This window comes from Lolium perenne, chromosome 2 (assembly GCF_019359855.2).
Source record: "Lolium perenne isolate Kyuss_39 chromosome 2, Kyuss_2.0, whole genome shotgun sequence".
Taxonomy (NCBI): domain Eukaryota; kingdom Viridiplantae; phylum Streptophyta; class Magnoliopsida; order Poales; family Poaceae; genus Lolium; species Lolium perenne.
Window position 1 is genome coordinate 277,530,332 of NC_067245.2, and position 22,470 is coordinate 277,552,801.

At 47.9% G+C, this 22,470-nt stretch overlaps 1 protein-coding gene across 2 annotated transcripts; it reads right to left on the reverse strand.

The window, feature by feature from the left end:
• Positions 1 to 10,023: 10,023 nt before the first annotated feature.
• LOC127336470 (uncharacterized) lies at positions 10,024 to 14,933 on the reverse strand. 2 transcript variants are annotated; one of them, XM_051363285.2, is made up of 7 exons: positions 14,770 to 14,933; positions 13,720 to 14,350; positions 11,916 to 13,472; positions 11,506 to 11,833; positions 10,831 to 11,086; positions 10,425 to 10,641; positions 10,024 to 10,335 (listed from the first exon to the last, which is right to left on the reverse strand). In XM_051363285.2, exons 1-7 carry the CDS (start codon positions 14,919 to 14,921, stop codon positions 10,309 to 10,311), a joined length of 3,168 nt encoding a protein of 1,055 aa, XP_051219245.1. In that variant the 5' UTR covers positions 14,922 to 14,933; the 3' UTR covers positions 10,024 to 10,308. The 2 variants fall into 2 exon arrangements, with proteins under 2 accessions (XP_051219245.1, XP_051219246.1); XM_051363286.2 differs by having other exon boundaries at positions 13,720 to 14,668; positions 14,770 to 14,896.
• Between the last annotated feature and the right edge of the window lie 7,537 nt (positions 14,934 to 22,470).

The following is a 22,470-nucleotide window of genomic DNA, read 5'->3' on the forward strand; positions in this document are numbered from 1 at the left end:
GGTCCCGGCTCCGACGAGGTTACGGATCGCGGTTCCGGCGAGGCTCGGACCGCGGTCTTCATTCCGACTCCTCCCGGGCTCGGGTTCATGAACATTGTTCCGATTCCGGCGAGGTTCCGGCGAGCGCTCCTCGTTCTCGTTTCTTGGCAGCACGTTGTCGCGGATAACAAGCGCACCATGCCCCATGGGCCTGGTGTTTCCGGCTGGACTACGGCGGCGAGGGGGTCGCGGGTAACCGTTGGGTGGAGGCGAGGGGTTGCGGTATTTGTCTCTTCCGGAGTACATCGCGTCCTTTCCCTTCCTTGGATCCGACGGAGGCGTCTGTGACGGAACAGGGATCGGATTTGGGTGCTCCCCGGCCCTTCTTCTCGCGCGCTCCGACGATCCGGTGTGCGATTCATCGTCCTTCTGCGCGGTAGATACACGGTTATCCGGATTGGATTCCAACTCGCGCGAAGTATCTCGCCTTGCTCTGCTGCATTGCTGAAGCGACGAGTGTGCGGAGATAGTTGATGTCAACTTCTTCGTCCGTCTTCTTCAGCAATTCCCGCTGCTTTCGCATGTTGTCCTTTGGAGTTTCCAGTGGCCGGTGATCTGCGGGCGTGTTGAAGGGTATCTGCGAGGCGGAATTGCTTCTCTAACAATTCGATCGGCCTCCGCCCCGCGCATAGGTCATCTTTACCTCCCACTCAGCCCTCATGCTCGTGACCGGTTCGAGGGTGGCGGCGAGCTCGCGGGCCTGGCTCGCGAAGTTTTCCGTCCAGTGCTGCATGATCCGCCCTTCTGTCCTTAACGCAGCCTTCGGTATCGGCGAGCCTCTTGGCCGTGGCCAGCATTTCCTTTACGGCGGTCTCTAGGGCCTCCAGATCTGCGCGGCGTCGCCCGGGGTTATAGGTGTGTTAAGAACTGCTCGCGCGGCCACCTCCTCTCGCCGACAAGATTTCCTCCGAGGGAGAATCCCTTTGGGGTCGCACCCGAGACATTGGAGATCCTTGATGGGATGGTTGGGGGTCGATTGGCTGACTTGGTCTCCGGATCCGCTTGTCCCAGCGCTGCTATCGTTGCGAGAACCTGCTTGGGCTGGGCGGAGTCGACTTCAGGCTGATCGCCGTATCCGTACTCCCTTATCTTGCGAACGAAGTCATCAGATTCCGTGGACGGGGTGTCGCCGGAAATTGGGCTCAGATTGCCCAAAATCGACTCTTCAACCGGAGCTTCGCTTTCTCCGACAAGCTGAGCCTGATCCGGATCTGCGCCGCTTTCTGGTGCCTCTACCTGCTCAGGACCACCTCCGTCTTCTTGAGGGGCGGTTCCGGCGGTATGGGCCAAGAAGTGTACGAAGTGGCACCTCTGCTTTTCTAACACCTGGGAAACCCAGGCGGATCTGCATTGGTCTTCCACCTTTGTTTCCTGCTCGGGGGCGGATTGGGTGGGCTTTGAAATTTCCAGATCCGAGGCGGAATCTTCCTTGGGAAGCTCCTGCATCTCAGATCGGATCTTCGCGACAGCGTCCAGCTCTGCGGCGGTCGCGTCTGCGTTACTTACCAGTGGGTTTCCGTCGGAATCGACGGTTTCCCCGATGAAGATGTGAATGCCGCCAATTGGGACGATGGAGAGCTTGACGGGGTTTGTCCTAGCCGGAATCCAGCACTCATCCGGAGGGACGATCGGCAGATTTCCGGCGTAAAGGACGCGCCCCACAGCGATGGTGTCGTCGTAGCTTCCCATGGCGGAACCCTCCCGGTTCCGGCCTCCAGACGCCACATGCCCCACGGTGGGCGCCAACTGTCGTTGCCTAATCGACGGTACCTCGGAGGAGGGGTCCTCACGAGGGGGAGAAGAAGTAGGGGCCATAGGGCGGAGTGCACACGGGACGGTGGTACGCGAGTTACCCAGCTTCGGAACACCTGCACGATGACAGGGCCTACTGCTGCTTGTCTGGAATTATCTGGGCGCTTTCGCGTTGTTACAATGAGTTGTGGTTGTGCCTCTAGGGCTCCCGGGATCCGGCTTATAAAGGCGCACGGATCTAGGGTTTACATGGAGAGTCCTAGCCGGATTACAGACAGCCTAGCTACGGTACAATATCTTGCCGTGCACGTCACGGATCCGCCTTCCATACACGTCGTACTGGATCCGGGTTCCTCATGGGCCTCCCTGGATCCGGGTCACTCCTAGGTCGGTGCGGATCCGGCCTGCTGATCCTGGGCTGGACTTCTTCCTACATGATCAACAGCAACTGGGCCGCCCGATGGGCCACATGCCTCATCACCGTCTGTGGGCCACCCGGGCTTGCCGGATCTAGGCACTGTCGATGGTACACCCATGAAGTATACCCACAACACAATGTTTCAAGACACCCACTGGTTTGCCTCCTCACAGAGTCTACGACCACAAAATCACCCTCATGCAAGGTGTGCAACCGGTGAATGTCAAGCCATATAGATACTCCCCACAACAAAAAAGACGAGATCGAGAAACAAATTCGGGAGATGCTTCGACAGGGCATAATTCAGTTGAGTAAAAGCCCCTTTGCCTCTCCTCTCTTGTTGGTCCGGAAGAAAGATGGAACGTGGAGATTTTGTGTGGATTACAGACAACACAACGCAGTGACCGTAAAAGACGGATACCCTATGCCAGTGGTTGATGAGCTCTTGGATGAGCTAGCTGGAGCAAGGTACTTCAACAAGCTTGATATATACTCAGGGTACCACCAGATCCGGATGCAGCCCCCAGATGAAGCAAAAAAAAATAGCTTTCAAAACCCACAATGGACATTATGAATTTAAGATCATGTCGTTTGGGTTGTCTTGTGCACCGGCGAATTTCCAGGCGGCAATGAACAACATCTTCTCTCACTTGATCAGGAAATCGGTGCTAGTCTTTGTCGATGACATCCTAATATACAATAATAGCTTGGAGCACACACAAAACATCTCAAGGAGGTGTTTCTGCTACTGCAAGAGCACCAGTTATTCCTGAAGAAAAGCAAATGCACATTTGCGCAAGGATCCCTTGAATACTTGGGACATGTAATTGTAGCACATGGGGTGTCAATAGATCCTTCCAAAATAGAAGCGGTACAGAACTGGCCTCAACCAACCAATGTCAAGCAACTCATAGGGTTCCTAGGCTTGGCGGGGTACAGCAGAAAATTCATCCGCCACTATGGGGTAATTTGTAAGCCACTCACTAACCTGCTATGCAAGAATATTACATTCGTATGGTCGCCTACGATGAACGATGCTTTCAACACGCTGAAACATGCACTGGTACAGGCCCCGGTGTTGGGACTTCCTGATTTCACCAAAGATTTTGTGCTAGAGGCTTGTGCAGTGGGAGTGGGAGTTGTGCTAATGCAGCAAGGCCATGCAAATAGCATTTTTGAGTTTGTCATTGGGACCGAAGAATCAAACACTGTCCATATATGATAAAGAGTGCTTGGCAATACTCTTGGCACTGGACAAATGGAAGACCTACTGGCAGTGCAAACAGTTCACAATCAACACAGATCAGAGAAGACTCGTTCATCTTGGGAAAAAATTAACACGCCAATGCAGCAGAAGGCCTTCTTCAAGCTTTCGGGGTTCCAGTACAAAATATGCTACAAAAAAGGAACCACAAACCTAGCGGCTGATGCCCTGTCTAGAAGGCATCACACTGGAAGTGTATGTGCCATCTCTGTAGTACAACCAAAATGGCTTGAAATAATTGTCGAATGATACACTAGAGACATAGAGGTGCAACGGCTCTTTGGTGGAACCGGCTATGTTGGGACAGAAAGACAAAGGCTATGAACTCAAAGATGGGTTGATTAGATAGAAAGGAAGAATCTGGTTGGGCAACCACTTGGAAGCACACAAAGCTATGCTAATAGCACTGCATGCAAGTGCCCAGGGGGTCACTCCGGTACCGTTGCAACATATCAGAAAATTAAAACGATGTTCTACTAGCATAAGATGAAGGAAGTTGTCACACATTATGTGCAATAATGTAAAGTCTGCCGATAGACCAAGATTGAAAGAACACGCACTCCTGGGAGGTTGCAGCCACTTACCATCCCACTGGATGCTTGGCATACAATAAGCTTGGACTTCGTGGAAGACCTTCCTAAGTTCAATTCCTTTGACACGATATTGTTCATTGTGGATAAGTTCTCTAAATATGGTCACCTCATACCCCTCAAGCATCCATTTACAGCTCAAACAGTGGTTCAGGCATTTATCAACAACGTTTACTACCGACATGGCATGCCATAGGTAGTGATTTCCGATAGAGACAAGATTTTCATCAATTCGTTCTGGTACCACCCCGTACCACCCCGAAACAGATGTGCAGACAGAATGATTGAATCAATGCCCCGAGACCTACCTTCGCTGCATGATTCATGCTAACCCCAAATAATGGGCCACATGGCTTCCCAAATAACTTTTGAACCAACTAGCAATGCTAAAGTGGATGCTTGGGTGAAGGAGCGTGCTCTAATGTTACCACTGATCAAGCAACACCTGTTGCACGCACAAAACCGGATGAAGCAACAGGCAGACAAGAAAAGGTCAGAGCGTGAGTTTGCTATGGGCGATAGTGTCTATCTCAAGCTTCAGCCCTACGTCCAAACATCAGTGGCTGACAGGTTATCTCATAAGCTAGCATTCTGCTACTTTGGACCTTACCTGGTGCTACAACGTGTGGGGAAAGTTGCATATCATCTCCAACTACCGCCTTCTGCTCGTATCCACCGTGTGGTACATGTGTCGCAACTGAAAGAGGGATCTAGCTGATACAGACGGTGTGACTTCTGAACTACTGTCCTACTTCATGGGAATGCTAAGAAAATCAACCCTTAGCTATTTGTGATGACAGGTTGATCAAACGAGGATGCAAGATGGTGCCCCACGTGAAGGTCAAGTGGTCCGGGTTGCCATCGAGCTGCAACACCCGGGAACCACTCTACGCACTGGTGAATGCATTTCCGTCTGCACCCGCCTGGGGACAGGTCGGCTCTTCAGGAGGGGGTAATTTTACGGATGTGTACCTCACAAAGGCGTTGCACGAGAAACGGCGCACGGCCAGGCGCCAGGCAATTCGCGAGCGACAACAACTGAAAAAAGGGACCCACCAAGCAACAAGGCATCACACATAAGGCGGACGCCGGCCTGTGGGGAAGGCATCGATTGAGACTAGTCAACAAGTCCCAGTTGGGCTTCTCTCTTCTTCCTCCCCAAGCCTAGCTTGGTTCTCCCAACACGCGATGCGATTGTATCAAACCTGCTACCCTTGTAAGGATAGATCGTGTGTGTGACATTGCCCGATCAGGAGTGGTACATGGACACAAGTTTCAGGCTTCTGCATGGCCGCCAAGCACCACCTCCCTGGCCGCCAACTTGGCATGAGTTTGATTCTATGTCAACCAGACGCGACATTTCACTGGAATGCAGCACCTGTTACACTCCACTTCTTCAACGCGGCTCGTAAATAGGACACGATTTCTGAACTATTTGATCTGTTTAGGTGGCCGCACAGACTTTTGCGGATAGGAAGGGCCGTCCGGGTGACAGTTTGGGTCGCACGTTGCACCCAATGCATCGTCAGGTGGCCTCATCTTCCTGGTTGACACTACAAATGGCAGGCTCGACCGAACGCGTCCATGGCAGACACCGTGAGTAAGAAGGAGGGCGCGGGCTAGTCCTCCTGCGCGCGACGGTTCCCGGACATGCGGAATTGTGACGTGTCGGGCGCTTCCGCCCAGTTTTCTTGCCACGACCGCCGGCTATAAGTGGCATTATGCACGGCCACCTCCGACACAGTAGCCACAGACGCCCTCTTCGACCTCTTCCTTCTTCGGTGCCCTCTCCTCCGTGTCATTCCTCGCAAGCTCTAGACGATGTGGACATAACTCACCCTGGTCGTCCTTGAGCGGTACCCGTCGAGCATCACACGACGGAGGAGTGAGAGTTGGAGGCGTGCGCGGCGGCAGAGGGGGCGGCGACGAAGGCAGAGGACGCAGAGAAGGCAGTGGTGGACCATGCCATCGACGAGGAGGACGACGGCTGGTACAACACCGCCGAGGACGCGCCGCCTCTAGGCCAGCAAGCTGCTCTACTTGCCTCGTTCGAGATCATGCATCAGGAGGCGAATCAAGAGTGCGGACTTGCAGAGGTGAACGCCGCCATCGAGGCACGCGTGGCCGAGCTCCCATGCGCCACCAGCGAGCACGAGCCAGCTGTCGGGCCTACCGACAGGCCATAGGCGACCTGATCGCGTGGAGGGCTGATCTCGTCGCCGTAGCGGAAGCACACCACCTGCTCTAGCATCCCTCGCCCGAGCGGCTAGCAAACTAGGAGGAGGAGGAGGAGGAGGAGGAGGAGAAGGAGTACCGGTTGGAGGAGCACTATGCTCGGGAGTGGTGCGTGAATTGTCGGCGGGGGAACAGGCAGGCCGCCACCGATGGGCTGGCCTGGCTCCGCGCATGCCAGGATGCTGAGTTTACCGCACAAGCGGCAACACGCGCCAGGGAGACCGCAGAGCTGATGCGCAAGGCGCGGCACCACCTCAGGGAGGCCCCGACTGAGAGGGAGCGCGCTCGCAAGCGCGACCAGTAACGTGCGGGGGAAGGCCGCTATGGAGAGAGCCAACAGTGGCAAAGGGCCTTCCAGTTGAAGCTGGAGTTGAATCCTCGCGCGTACCGCACCGTTGGCATCGAGTCGAATCCTCGGCCACACCGACAGCGACGACGAGGTCTAGAATAGGGCCTAGCCTAGGTGTACTTTAAAAATGTAATGTGTTTTTCTTTCAATACAAAAAGGGTTTACTTCTATGACTTGTGAACCAGGGGACGAACAGGGGAGGACACACAGCGTGTCGATGGCCATGCAAAGTAGTCCGGCTTTGGATCACAGTGGACTCTGCAGCTGACAAGAAGATTTTACATCCTCGCGTTGAGTCATGATTTTATCCGCCGTGAAACATTCAAACGACGTGTGAACGAGATGCGTGTCTTCACATTAAAGATGTTGTTAGGAGGTGCTACCACTTTGGAATGTCCATATGGTGTGTATACTAGTGTTGTGGAGTGTTGTTGTCTCCAATATTGAACCCCCGGGTGCGTCCAGCTACACGCACATGCGCTGACGGCACTTAGACATGTTCTGGACGTATGAGAGGAACTCCCGAGAGGCGCTAACCCTGAGAGCGTATGGGGTGTTTTAGCTAGAGAATGTCCGCCGGAGCACCGGAATCCCACCAAATCTTACATGTGGGCCTAGTAAGTGTCTGGAAGTGTTGTGGAAGGTATAATTCACCAAATGGTGCAACACATGTCTCCCCGGTGTGACCCTAACCCTAACCCTAAACCCTAACCCAACACTTGTGTGTGTCCACATGGTGTGGAAGTGTTGTGGAAGGTGTAATTTACCTATGACCTAAACATATAAAATGTGTGTGCTAAAAGAAAACTGAGGGAAAAAAGGGGTAAAAAAGAAAAAAATATAGCTTGCCGTGCAAAAGCACACGGAAAAGAGCTTTGGCCTTTGTCGTGCAAGGTTACGCGACAAAAAAATATTTGTCGTGTGTTGCACACGACAAATGTTGTTCCCGCGTTGAATAATTCAGGCAGGCCATTTTCGCGGGTTATAAAAACAAATGGCAGGAAATTTTTGGGCTAAAGTAGAATTTGGTAATTCAAATCTTTGCCGTGCTTGACAGTAAGGCATACGGCAAAGCCCTACCGTCACCACACCCCCGTCAACTGCGCCGTAGAGGTGGGCCCTGCCTAATGGTGTGTCGTGTATTTTCTTTGTTGTGGGCCTTTTTTGGGTGTTGTCGTGCGTTTTTCTTTGCTGTGTGTTGTTTCTGGTCTTTGTCGTGCCATTTTTCTTTGCCGTGCGGTTGTTTCTGGGCTTTTGACGTGTGGTGTTTCTTTGTCGTGTGGCCTTTTTTGTTTTTCCGTGGTTTTCTTCTTTGCCGTGTACTTGTCTCCCTCTTTTCACGGTAAAGGCATCTTTGCCTTGCAGCAGCGCACAACAAAGGTGCAATCCACGGTAGCGCTGATTTTTCCGGTAGTGAGACTAGTTACAATACATTAGTATCATGCATATGATACTACCCTCAATGTATAGTATTATGAGGTAATAATATAGTTTTATCATATTTAATATTTTATAAATCTCAATTTAAATTTGTGTACATGATCTATTTGCTATTAAATTTTCCAATTTTACGTGCTATGATACGATAACTACCTATGATACCATTCTCACCCCTCTCATCATTAGTTATTGTGCCACATCTAATTTTTATTAACATGACATGCATGATACTACTTCTGATATTTTTATTGTGGCTAGTCTAATTATGCCATGGCGGATACGGATAACACCACGCTACATGGACGGACGGCGTAAATCAATGTGTCGGCCGGCACAAATTTAGTGCCCCTTATTATCTTTTTCGACGCAGATGTTGTTGCTCGTTTATATTAATGATTATGATTATTTTTATAATATAACATCAATCAATCCCATTTACACAATAAATCTATATAGATCCTACAAAAATGGGAAATACTTTTTACTTACACTACAACCTGATGCATGTTGCAAATAGGTTTCCTTCTCAATGGCAATGTAATTTTCATTTTCTTTATCTTCAATCTGTCTGGAACTGCCTTTATCATCTTATCATCCACTTGCAACTCCAGCTGCATCTTCTTTCCTCGAGTATTCTCCTTATTTGCAAAAAAGTTCTGATGTCTCTCTTTAACTTCTTGCTCTCCCAGTCCAGGTATTTTAATTAGAGCATGTTGTTTTCAATGGAGCTGTAGCTGCAAGGAGGATCCTACGGATTTCGCAAAATGATCAACTCGATAAAAAGACCACACAAATCATAAAACAACCAAACCCCATAAATAATACCTCGTGTGATGAGATTGTGTTGTTTCTGACTGCAACGAGGATGGTTATAATCATGATTTGGAATGATATCGTAGACATGTGCTACATGTACTGATATCCCCTATATATAATGAAATTAGCATGTTTAATGTTTATATACAAATGTGTTAATCAAATGAATGTTAAGGATATGCAACATTTAACATGTGACTTGCCAAAATTCGATAAGGCAAAGGTTGTCGTAATAATTAAGTTTTTCCCTTTAAACCCATAGAGGTCGCTTTCACCCTTATCCAAAAACCTCACTCGAACAAAACCCTAAACCTCCGCCTCGCATCACCATCTGACGGCGTGCACCTCTCTGCCGTGGTGGATCATACCGCATGCCATGGCGGCGTGGACCTCGACCACGGTGGTATGACTTTAGTATCACTGAGTTTAGTCAACAGAACTACAGCATGAAAATATATTTAATTGTTATTCCATTGATATGACTTAAGTATCCTAGATTTTCTAATCTTTATCTCTAAGCTCGGTCAAACATAGAAAATATTGGTTGTTGACTAAATTTATACCCCTTATATTTTAGAACGTTGGGAATTGATGGACAGCTACAATAAAAGCCCCAAAACATAATCATTTTATTTTTGCGTATCCGAAAACATAATCATCAAAACCCAGTGATTCAACTATGTGTCGATCTGAAGGTGTCTAATGCCGCGAACAATGAACAGAAGAAACGGGTAACGGGGCAAATCTTAACAGATCATGACCACAAACATGATTGCTGGAGCCACGTCGACGGCCTGGACGGGCCTGCATGCACGCCGAGCAATGGGAGCATCTTCATCTTAGTGACGTGCGGATGCAGCCCGCCAGCCCGATCCGCTCCCACAGTTTTTTTCGATGGCACCAAGGCCACTCACACGCAGTGACCACATCGACTACTGAGGGTAATCGCTCCACCCGTGTGTACTCAACCCGCTCTTTAGCTTACGAGAGAATAATAAAGTGCACGTATATAATGACCAACTGAAAAATCCACGCAAAAAAAAAAAAAACTGAACAACTGAGAACGATAGGTGCCATTTCGTGGCACAAGCACAATCTAGCATCATGACAAGTTTAAAACTGACCACAATCTCAGAAACAGCATTCCAAAATAAGGCGGATGGGTCTATGTCGATCAGTCTTGGTGCAGTAATGGAAAACTAACACGATTTTTTTCAAAACATAAAAAACTAACACAATTGAACTTGAGCAATTAGCGTGCATCAAGCTTAGGCTCAGCAGAACGTGGGGCATCTCGCGACACTCAGTTGCGCCATACCAATGCAGATATAACTTTCTTTAGCAATGCCCCACGACAACATGCCAACAATGCGTAGCATTTTTTAGCGGGCTCCTGACATCTATCTCACCGACGGTATTTTGGCCTTTTGTTCTGCATATAGAACACTAACACCATTAGTCCACTCTTGATAGGATGATGTGACCATATGCTTAGCAGTTTTGAGAATGCATTGGAAATACCTGAAACCTTGGCCTGCTTACATGCAGCGGGTCCATCTTCACTAAATTCTCAGCATCGTCCAGCTCACTGACTGCCTTGATTACTGCATTTGACAGATCTTCATCTTCACTTGCGTCAAAATAGCAACCACGATCACGTGCATCATTGACTATCTTCTGCCAAACAGACTTGCTGTTGGAAAGAGTCATCCCATTTCCTACAATCCATAAACAGTGCCTGACAACAACCACAAGTAGTTCTTTTAAAAAACTCCTTCATTAAAAAACGAGTAGTTCAAAAAACAAAACAAATAACAAATAAGATACTCCTCCTGATGATATTTCAAAGACAGCTTTGAATTTCATACAGAAGAAATTTCGATTCCTTGTTGCATGTACCCTGGAGTGGAGCAACCAAAAAACTTACTTTGCCCTTGTCAGAGCCACATTGGTCCTCTGCATGTTTGTGAGAAATCCAACAGAACCAGCTTTGTTGCTCCTCACTGTTGATATGATAATAATATCTTCCTCTGCACCTTGGAAACCATCCACAGATTTCACTTTCACAGAGAAACCATCATGCTTATTGTAGGATTTACCGAGTTTTTCATGGATTTCTCTAACTTGGGCATTATATGGGGACACAACACCAACTGAGATCTTGATTCCTGTAGATACTGACTCTGCAATGAGAGAAAAGGAGAAGAATTTTTTATGCAGTGAGCCAAGGTCAAACATCTAGTGGTTCAGATTGTATGCACATCACATAACAACATACTTAGAGCAATCCATGTAGCCATGCATGCAAATTTAATGACATTTTTTCTCTTCTGCAAACATTTTCATTTCACCTATCTACAACATTTATGAATGTATTTATCGAATGGTAACATTTATGAATGTAAATTCATACTAACTTATCTCTCTTGTTCCCAACACATAAATAACATGAATAGCATGGTAATTTCCCTCAAGTCAAATCTATCGGTTTCATGACTTTCTTAATCCCTGTGACGAACCAAAACCACTGCCTCCTATGCTTTTTAATGGAGGTTATTAAAAAATAGAGTACTACAGTTAAAATGGCAATAATGATGATTACCTTTGAACAACCTCTCCACTATCTGCGAAACTGCAGCAGCTTCAATTGTGTTTTTAAGGCTACGGCCGTGGACATCCATTGTTTCATGTCCTCCATCTACATTTATGAATGAGTACGAGCCAAAGAGTTTGCTTGCTAGGAACCTCTTTTCATAGCTCTTAGTAGTAACATTGGGACCGTTAGATATCCTGCTATTGTAAAGTGTAACAACTGGAAATTTGCTTATTTTTGGATGCATCCTGTATTGCACATTGAGAAGGTGCTTACTATAGCCCAGCATACTTAACCTCTCAAAAACACTTCGCCCAAAGTTTGCATTGTCAGATATCTACAGAATCACATTACACCTCAATACATTGCTTCAAAAGGGAAATTTGAAAGAAAAAGAATAGTCAACACATATAGCTTACTTTGCTTTTCACCAGAGCAGGCAATTGATATTCGTCTCCAATAAAAACAGCCTGCCTTATGCCAGGCAGCTGCAAGGGAATCAAGGTCTCGCACTCTTTGAGCTGTGCAGCTTCATCGACAATCAGCAACTCCACAGGATTCAACTTTTCAGGATTCTTGAGTAATTGGCCAATATAAAAAGCAGACTTGTCCATCGGCACGCCGTACAACCTGGAAGAACTGGAAACTGAACAGAGAATGCATTTCGTTCTCTGCAGCAGATACAGTTGAATTTCCTTCGTGTTGTAATAATTTGGAAGATCAAAATTTTCTCGAAGATATCTTAGCTCTTGCACACACAGAGATCTGGCCAGCTTGAACTTGGATTTGTTGCATGTATTAGTCCGCACACAGGCTAGCTGCTCGGGCCAGGTAACAGGGTTACAATCCTCTTCTAGCTCACCCTCAAGAAGTTTATCTGACCATATATCATCACTATCCCTGTCACAATTTATCAAAGCATGCAGAATTTTGATCAATTCAAGCACTTCCAGCATACACTGAAAGCTCTTTCCTGTTTCTGAATTTCTTGGATGGTCGTTGTATAGTATCTCAATGCAACAGCACAAATCCTTAGAAAGTTTGTTGTAGCTATCTTTCAAATAATCCTTGAACGGCAGTACTCTGAATGCTTCTTTATGGCACTCTTCTTCCTCGTCTTCAGGCCTGTTATGGATTGTCTTGCGGAACACTGAGAGAGGTTCGACAAGATGATCTTTGGAGTTGGGATTGGAACACAAAGGATAACGTGGGAGCAAATATTTCCTGTCCTTGCACCGGAGGGTTTTATACCCATGCTTGTGCTTAGTGATAGATCTTATGTTGCGGAACACTGAGAGAGGCCCAATAAGATGGTATTTCGAGTTGGGTTTTGAACGCAAAGGATAACGAGGGCGAAAAGATTTCCTATCCTTGCCCCGGAGGGGTTTGTCCCCATCCTTTTCAGATATTTCTTTTTCCCTCTTCATTTCCTCAATAATTTTTTCAATGTGCAATTTGTACTTGGTAACAGGATTCTCAAGAAGATCTATCACTGAGCACAAGCAATGCCTCCAACCAGTATGTGGTACGAAACATGGCAACAACCGCTCTGCACGCGTGTCAAGGAAAACCATGGAAAGATCATGACGATCATCTATTTTCATCCTCTCTTTATTTCCAAACAGGACAATATCATTCAGAAAGCAGAGGCTGCCATCTGATGACTCTCCAACAAGCCTGACAATTCGAGATGCAACTTCCAGTATGGCAGTATTGGTTGGTGCACAGGCAAGTGTCTTTACACCCTTGATGAGCATTGCCCAAAGGATAGTAATAATGGTTTTTGTTTTACCTGTCCCAGGGGGGCCCCATATCAGTTTTAGGGAAGGCGAGTGGTTCTCCATTGCTGAGACACAGTCTACCACCGCATTGAGCTGTGAATCATTTAGGTTGAACTTCTCAAGGCCAAGACCATCAATTGATCTAAGAGCGGAGCAATGCGGTATCTGGGAGCATGATGGGCTAGCATCCAGTACCTTCAAGAGGAAATGGGAAAGTAAATCACTTGTGTAGAGTAATGTGCATAAAAAACGGCAAATGTAAAAGAACATGAAGGAGTTATCTCATTCCACGCTCAGAAGGATATGATTAACATTACTGACAGATTCAGCATGATATAAAAAGGAAACATCAGCAAAATTAATGTTAATGCAGAGGAAATCTTGCATGGAGAGTCACAGTTGGCAAATGATAAGTTAATTTACATGTAAACAACAGGCATACCCTTCGCTTGTATTGCCACACCAGATTGACGATGCCAGTACTACTCCTGTTCTGACGTTCTCCTTCCATACAAAGGCACTTCCATATACGGTTGTATGTCTTCATATTTATAAGAAACGCAGCAAATGATGGCCCAGGACGTATCTTTGTTTCTGGATCTACTTCAACAGGAATAGCAGATAAAAACTGAACAATACAACAGTTGCTTGGGAAATTTTTATCATTGTTTCCACGTTTTAGGACTGAACCTAAAACATATGATGCCTTATTTTGTATCAAATCAGACACATGCCACGGTTTCCGCGAGGATACAACTATTATGTCCCCCTCCTGAGGATCATATGTCTGCCTCGACTTCTGATCCTTTGATGGTTCAGAAATCTCAAAGCAGTATATCGATTTCTCACCATCAAGCTTCTCAACCCAGATTATTTGTATAAAGTTCGCCTGAGCATAGCCGCCCAATGATGAAAATACATCAGCATGTACTTCTTCAATCAGAGGGCATATGAATGAGTTCAGATAAGTGTATAATGAAGTGAAGGTATCTGGTATGCTCTTGACTTGCGATGAATGTTCACACAAATTGATTAGTTCCCATTTCGAGTCGAATCTAGGCACAGACCATGATCTGTGTGAGAAGAACAAAATGACATGCAGTTTCAGGTGATGTCCACTAGAGGATACAAACCATATTATACAAACACTACACTGAAATGACATAATAATAAACAAAACATTGTTAAGAAATTATTATACTACAGGGACAAACATACGAAGAGCACGAATATGTTCAAATGAGCAAGCCCTAAGTGCACAAATAACATTACTAGATTCTGGATATTGTTCCTAAGTTTACATCTGCAGTGATTTTTACAAGAAAACCGTGATTCGGTTAACAGATGTTCTTATATAATACGGGCTTTCTCCTTGGCAAAACAACAAGCACCTGCATACGAGCTCGGGTCACCGCCCACAAGGCACAGGCACACAGCGTGAGTAAGAAATATAGATAAGGGAGGCTAGTGGGCGATGGAGAAACGAATATACTTGGACTCCACGAGCGACGGGGGCGGTTGGCGGGCGGGGGAGTAATCCTGTGCGGGCAGGGTAGCAGGCCGGTCTCCATTGGAGAAGCTCGACTCGTCATCTCCCTGGGATCTGGGAAGGACGGAACACAGAACACGGGAAGGACGGAGCATTTAATGGGCCTTGACGAGTGGCTAGAGTGCCCAGATGGCAGACCCCAGAGACTCTTTTAGTATTGGGCTTTTTTTCAACAAGACTATTCTCTTCCCTTCCCCTGAAAACCCAGTATTCTCTTCCTTTGCTCTATAAGTACAAGTAAAAATTTATAAATTCAATGTAAAAAATATTTTATAAATACTAGTGCAGTAAATATTTGTACGCATGTCAAAACCTTTGTATGGTTCATCTACAAATACACAAAGATACAGAGATTCAAAATTCATGTTTTTTCACTACATTCATTTGAGGGCAACGCTTACAGGAATGAATCACATCGGTTCAGCTATTGAAACAGCGGGAGAGGATGACTTACAAATTCAATCAAGTCCGAAAGGACGAAAAATGTGTGGAACCACAGTTTGAATTCAAATCTTCTTCTTCTTCGAACTAGGCTTTCGCCCCGCTTTATAAATAAAGCCACAACGGCCGAACCGATACAAGGTGGAGAGGAGAACCTCATACAAAGCAGATCAAAGAAAGAAAGAAAAACACAGAAAACCCCACACTTGCCACCGAAGACATTAAGGTGAGACCAAGTTGACTCGGGGCTCCACAACGACGCCCCCAAGAGGGTAACGACGCATTCCGCCGCCGTCGTCGAGACCGTGAGGTCTAGGGTTTTCACCCGGAACCGTAGCGCGGGACGGATACCCACAACGACGCCCCCAAGAGGGTTACGACACCCGCAGGCATCGCCGTCATTGGCGCCGAGGCGCTGAACTTTCGCTCGAAAGCAGCCGCACACCGCGCCCGAGAACTTAGTCACCCGCTGTCTCCAAGATGGGATCTCCAAACACGATCTGGGGGTTGCCAAAGCCGAAGCGCCGCCAACACCAGGAACTCCCACCGTCCGCTCCACGCCATCCTCATGACCGAAGAGAGAGACCACCACCGCTGCCACGTAGCCCGCCGTAGAGCCATCCGCGCAGTCCGCCTTCCAGGGCCGCCGCCCCGGCATCCCCACGAACTCGAGCCCGTGACTCGGCCATCACATCGCAACGCGAATTGGACAAAGTAGGAGGCACCGTTGCCAGCAGCCATCAGAGCACACGACAACCTAGGGGAGGGGATCCGCCCTCCGCCACCAGGAGGTGCCCGCCGACCGGACACAGTACCATAGCCGATTCAGCCAAGATCAGGCCCGCCGCACCGCTGTGCCTCGATCAAGCCTCCTTAGCCATGCCACTGTGCAGCTGCGCCCAGGCCGCCGTCGCCATCCACCTGCAACACCGTGCCAATCCTAACCGTGCCACCACCGAATCGCCATGCGCTAGCCAGAGACCATGGGCGGCGTCGCCGCGACCTCACTTCTTGCAAGACGGCCTCGGCCGAAACCGCATACCGCCGCAGAGAAGCACCCCCACCGCGACGCCCAGGGACAAAGCCGCACCGTTCCCGACGCCGCCATGTCGCTGGTCAAGCCCGACACTTTGTCGGCAACCTCGCGCTCGCCATTGCACTCCCGCAAGAACACCGCTTTGACCCCCCAAACGGAGGAGGATCGGCTCGGACCGTGCCGCCGAGGACCGCCGGAGCCAAGCCCACCTGGCTCAGCCCTGGCACCAACAGTGGAGAGAGCAGGGCGGACGTCCGCCGGAGCTGGCCCCGACCGAGGACCGCCTGTCCCAGACCGAGGCCCTTCTGGCCCAGATCGGGGCCCGCCTGGCCCCACCCTGGGCCGCATCGCCGGCAGCCGCCCCGCCACCCCCTCCGCCGCCGCCCAAGGCCACGAGCCGCACCAGCCCGTCCTCCGCCGGGACCGTCGCCGCCATGCCACGCCATCGCCGCCGGACCGAGCACGCAGCGCCCGAGCCGCACCGCCGCCGACCGCTCCCGCCTCGCGCAGGACCACAGCGCGCGGTAAGGGAGATCCCGCCGCCGCCGGCGCCACGCGGGCTTTGCCCGGCGGCCCAGGCCGGCGGCGGCGGGGGAGGAGGGGAGGAGGAGGACGGGTGGAGGCGAGATTAGGTTTTCGCCCCTGCCGTCGCCCGCGGGAGCGACGCGCAGGAGCCACACGTTTTTTTCTTGACGCGGGGGAGGAGCTATCTTTGAATTCAAATCAAAACATAGAAAAGAAGAAATACGGGTGCAGCTCGCAAGCAAACAATGTGAGATCTCAAAGACCAGTGGTACGTCACCTGCTGCCTGAATAGGTTCTTGTTGAAGATATCCTGGACAGACCAAGAGAGTATCTTGTGCTCGAGGTAGCCAAGAGAAAACCTGTTGACCGTCTTGTCGTCTTTCTTCAGCGCAGCCCAGTAGCTGCGCACGGCCCCCCTGTTCCTCTCCGCATCCATCTCGTCGCCGTCGCTCATGGTGCTCTACTGCTCTCCTCGGCTCGGAACCTTGCTAGCTACGACTAGGAGATCCACCAGCGGCGCACGTATAGTCAGTGTTCTGCTTGCACCATCACGAGAGAAAGAGTGCTCCGTTGGAATTCCGAGCTTAAGTAGGTAGTAAATGTATTTAGGTTGATTGGGGCCGTTGCAGTTCCCGAGTTGAGGTAAATGAAAGGTGCGAGAGTGGCTGCGTGTATATGAACTGTCTCACTTCCCGATGGCGCATGCGTCTGGCTGAGTAAAAGTAGCTAATCGAAGTGCAAGATTTACCGGATATGGCGCGATGGTGTGCCGTTTAGCTGGACACAGGCTTCGGCGGAGATCGCCTTGCAAGCGGGGATGCATACGAAGATCCCGCAAAGGTTTAAGAGCATCTTCAGTGGCGTTAAATTTTGGCGCGGTAAAAGCACTTTGCAGCGCGTTTCATCCATGTTTCAGGCGAGAGGCCATATTTACCTCCGACAAAACTCTAAATTTTGGAGTTGTAAAACTGGGTAGTTGTTTCTACGTGTAATTTGTACAGCGTGCTCTTTCCGGTGCGGTAGATATAGTGCACGAGATAACGCTTTTGCAGCGCGCTCCACTTTATAGCACCGGTTGCATCATCTGTTGGAGCATCAATTTGCGCCTCTCACGCGCTAAACTAGTCACTTTTTGGATACAGTGCTGCTGGATACAACGCATGTTGGAGATGCTCTAACTCGTACTTATTTTGTTGATTCTAGTTCTATTTTAAAAATATTTAAACTACAATTTACAAAATGAACTAAAAATAGTATTCTAGCGGTATCCCACTTTTTTCCAAAAAGTCTATCAGGCTATTCAAGGTCTATTGGCTTTATTGCTTATGTGGTACTTCGACCAAATGTTCCCCCCAAGACTCATATTGGGTATCTATTCCCTTTCTTTTCCCGCAGATATGCACCTGTGCGGACCAACCTAGCAATCCTCCTGACTCTTCAACAAATGTACAAAAAATCCAGAAAATAATAAAAATAACAATTAGAACTCACATATACAAAAAATCTAGAAAATAATAAAAATTACAATTAGACCTTTGAACTATCTAGCCATGATTATCCCACTCTATACACTAGTAGAAAACAGCCCATTGGTCAGGCACCTTTGGTCCCGGCCGTGTCCTAGGCCGGGACCCAAGGTCTAGCTACGTCACCCTGTAAACGCTACAACGTACAACACCTATAGGTCTCGGCTCGTTACAACCCAAACGTCCCGGCTAGTATTTCAAACCGGGACTAAAGGGTTTTGCAACACGCGGTGCCTGCGGTACCGCTTTAGTCCCGGTGCGTATCTCAAGCCGATCGCGCGTCGCCATTACTGGCCGGCATCGAAATAGAGCGTCGCATGGAATCCGAGCCGCCGGCGCCGGCATGGCCAGCCACGGGAATTGATCACCAGTGGCGGGCTATGTTCATCTTCCTCTTCCACTGCTTTATATGCTCCACCATCCTTCACCATTGCCACACACTCTCTCCGTCCTCCTCTCCTCCACAATTTGCAAAAGCTCTCGCCCTCTTCATCGATGGAGCAACTCACGCGCGACCCGGCTCCTCGCACTCGGGTCCACCTCATGGCCGAAGGGATGGCGTCCAAGGTCACAGTCGCGCTCCGTGCAAGAAGGGTGGAGAAGTGGATCCGCGGCATGAAGAGGGAATTTCTCGACGCTGCAACGACCAAGTGCGTCGGTTTGGACTGCGAGTTCACCAACCCTCGCATGGGTGATCAGCGCGCCGCCGTCCTTCAACTCTTGGTGGCGTCCGAGACGTTGGTGTTCCAGATTATTTATGCCGACAAAGTGCCACAAGTGCTCAAGAAGTTCTTGCAGGACGGGAACATCAGATTCTGCGGTGCCGCTATCGGCAATGATGTGAAAATGATGCATCCCTACGGCATTAATATCACTTATGCGTACGAACTCCAGAAGGTAGTCCCGAACCCCACCAACAAGCCCATTCTGAGTCTATATGATTTGCAAAACTATACCATTTGAACAAACCTTGAGAAGAAGAAGTACAACAAGAAGAAGATGGGCATCGCCATGCAAGAAAAAAATATGAACTCATTTTTGGATGGGCCAATTTCTATTGAGCTACGAGCAAGTGCACTATGCAGCTCTAGACGCTCGCCTGAGTCTCGAGATTGCTAGGAGGCATTGGATGCTAGTTGGCTTCAATAGTCATGTTGATCATCTCAACATTTAGAGATGATGAGTAGTGATGGTCTTCTATATTTGTATGAACTATGAATCATTTCAATATATATAAACTATGTGTCTTTCAATATATATGAACTATGTATCTTTCATATATATAAACTATGTGTCTTTCAATATATATGAACTATGTGTCTTTCATATATATGAACTATATGTGTCTTTCAATATATATGAACTATGTGTCTTTCATATATCTGAACTATATGTGTCTTTTAATATATGAACTATGTGTCTTTCAATATATTGACTCCATGCCGCCTCCTCCACGTCCACCTCCATCACCATCGCAGTTTATATTATTTGTCCAATTGCGCTTTACAGATTTCAAGATATGAATTATTTGGCCAAATTATATGAATAACTAGATGATACCCCGCGCGTTGCGGCGGAAATGCGTAGATCCATATTATAGAATTATAAAAATAAATTTAAACATGTATTGAGTCTCTAAGTATAAAGAGAAATATTTGTTGAGTTTCTAACAGATTGGAACTTGTGCAAAGGAAAATGACACTAAGTATATTCAGTTGAAAGTTACAACTTGTTATATGGCACCATCCTCATCAGTGTGGCATTTATTTATCTACCAAAATAACGCTATGTTATGTTACAAACTTTGTATCTATATTATAGGCCCACAACAATTTATTGGGAATTGCACTAACTACTATTAAAAAATCTGTAATGAGATTAATTAATAACCGCAGTCATATATGTTTTAACAAAGCAAAGTAAAACTTGTTTCGCTCTGAAGCATGACATCTCCTAAAACATCAAATTGTTGCGCTGAACACTAAATTTGCAGAGAGCATGTCCAGCAAATGAGTGGAAAGAAACTCTCGCGTCGGTGATTTTACAAATAAATGATGGATGGACCACCTTTTGCCTCATCGGCCATCAAAATGTCAACTGCATGTGAACTACTTGTGAAGTACTCCAATAGCAGGTCCAGCAATAATAAGGTATGAAAAAAAGATGTGAAAATTAGATGACAGTACATGAGGCCAAAGATATCATTAAAATAGAAAGCACTGATCTATGCTAGCTTCTTGAATCAGTTCTTCTTGGATAAGTAACTAAACTCTGTTATCATATTCTGCTACACAAAAGATATTGTAACAAAGGTACCTAAGGAAGAACATGGTGATATTTTATAATGCATAGGTGAACCATGAAAACAAATTTCTGTATACGAAAGGTCATAACATGGCTGGACGCATGGCTGGACGGCCTGACGGCGGAGGTCATCGCCCCGGATCTGGTTGAGCTTGTTCGGCCGTCAATTCGGCGACGGCGCACGGTGCGTGAAGGGCGGCAGGCGAATGCTTGGGCCTCTGATATCTCCGGGAAGCTCTCGGTGGATGCATTGGTACAGTACCTGAGGCTTTGGGAGGCGGGGCAGCGTGTCCACCTCCCGGTCGACTCCGCCGCCCCTGACTCGTTTCGATGGAAGTGGAACGGCGATGGTCAGTACTCGGCGCGTTCCGCGTACCGGATGCTGTTCCATGGCAGCACCGGGTTGCCAGCGGCGCATCTAGTCTGGGACTCTTTCGCCCCGCTCAAGTTCAAGATGCATGCTTGGCTGGCCCTTCGGCGGCGCTGCTGGACGGCCGACAGGCGGCTGCGCCGGGGTTTGCCGACCCACACGCTCTGCCCTCTTTGTGACGCAGCTGACGAGACTCTAGACCACCTCTCTCCTTACACTGCGTGTTTGCACGTAGGGTTTGGGCGGGCTTAATCTCAAAGTTACAGCTGCCAGATATTCTGCCGTCGCCCGAGGAGGGGATCAATGACTGGTGGTGCCGAGTGGCATCCCTCTTCGTCAGGGCTGAGCGCAGGCGTGCCAACTCCCTCATCATGTTGACGCTGCGTTCTATTTGGCTAGAGCGGAACGCCAGGGTGTTTGAGGACAAACGCACGAATGTCCTGCGGATCCTTAGCCTCGTCTTAGATGAGTGGCAGTCTTGGCTGGTATGTAGAGGTAGACAGCCGCGAGATGTTCATTAGGGTCGCGGGCTAGCCGGTGTTGCCGGCTTTCGCACCACCCAAAGTGTTGGTGCTTGTCGTGGTTGTACTGTGGATGTTTCGGGCTCTTCTTCGGCCCTCCTCTTATGCTTAATATAATGACGCGCAGATCTCCTGCGGGTTCGCAAAAAAAAAAGGTCATAACACCACAACAATAACTGACCATCCTCCTTCAACTGTGCAGGATGCACCAGGCAAGAAAAAGTGTCTACATGCGCAAGATCAATATCACGTAGGACAGCTAATAACAATATGTCAACCTGTTAATAGAGAAAAAGGAATCACAAACATTTATAACGAACCTTTTGGGAATAACTCATCACCGTAAGTCTGAAAAATTGTTAGTACGAACCTGTTGGGAAGAGCATTTCCATAAAAACCTTTTTGTAATGACATAATGGGGAGAGCATGTCCATAGGAACCTGTTGGGTCTAAATGATGCCCTGCACGTTGCTGCGGAAATGTGTATCTTTGAAGAATTTGGAAATAATGTAAAGCTAAACATATTTTATGCTGCTAAACACCTTGTAGAAAACTTCTAATGAATTCCATTTATATTTATGGGTTTGAGAGTTTGAAACAACACATTATCCAATGTACAAACCATAAATAAGTTAACCATTGGAAGAATGTGATTGTCCCTGCCAAAATGACCGCTTTTAGTCAATATCATACAATCATTTCAGATACGTAATGTTCAGATAAGTTTCTAGTTTGATAGTCACGACGAAAATACTACTATATAATATATATAACAAAACGTGCCATGTTGGTTGCTGTTACAAATATAGTGTACACACAATTAAAGTCTGGAATATGCTAAATCCCCATATTGATGCATCATGAAGCAAGGTCACATAATCAAGGCACAATTGGGAAGGGATACTGAAATCAAAGCATGGA

Bases quoted from the DNA above. Each gene is read 5' to 3' on its own strand.
- LOC127336470 (XM_051363285.2), bottom strand. From the start codon at position 14,921: ATGCTCCGTCCTTCCCGTGTTCTGTGTTCCGTCCTTCCCAGATCCCAG. The intron at 13,473-13,719 runs GTATGCCTGTTG...TTCCTCTTGAAG, and splicing joins TGTGGCAATACAAGCGAAGG to GTACTGGATGCTAGCCCATC. The intron at 11,834-11,915 runs GTAAGCTATATG...GTGATTCTGTAG, and splicing joins CTGCTCTGGTGAAAAGCAAA to ATATCTGACAATGCAAACTT.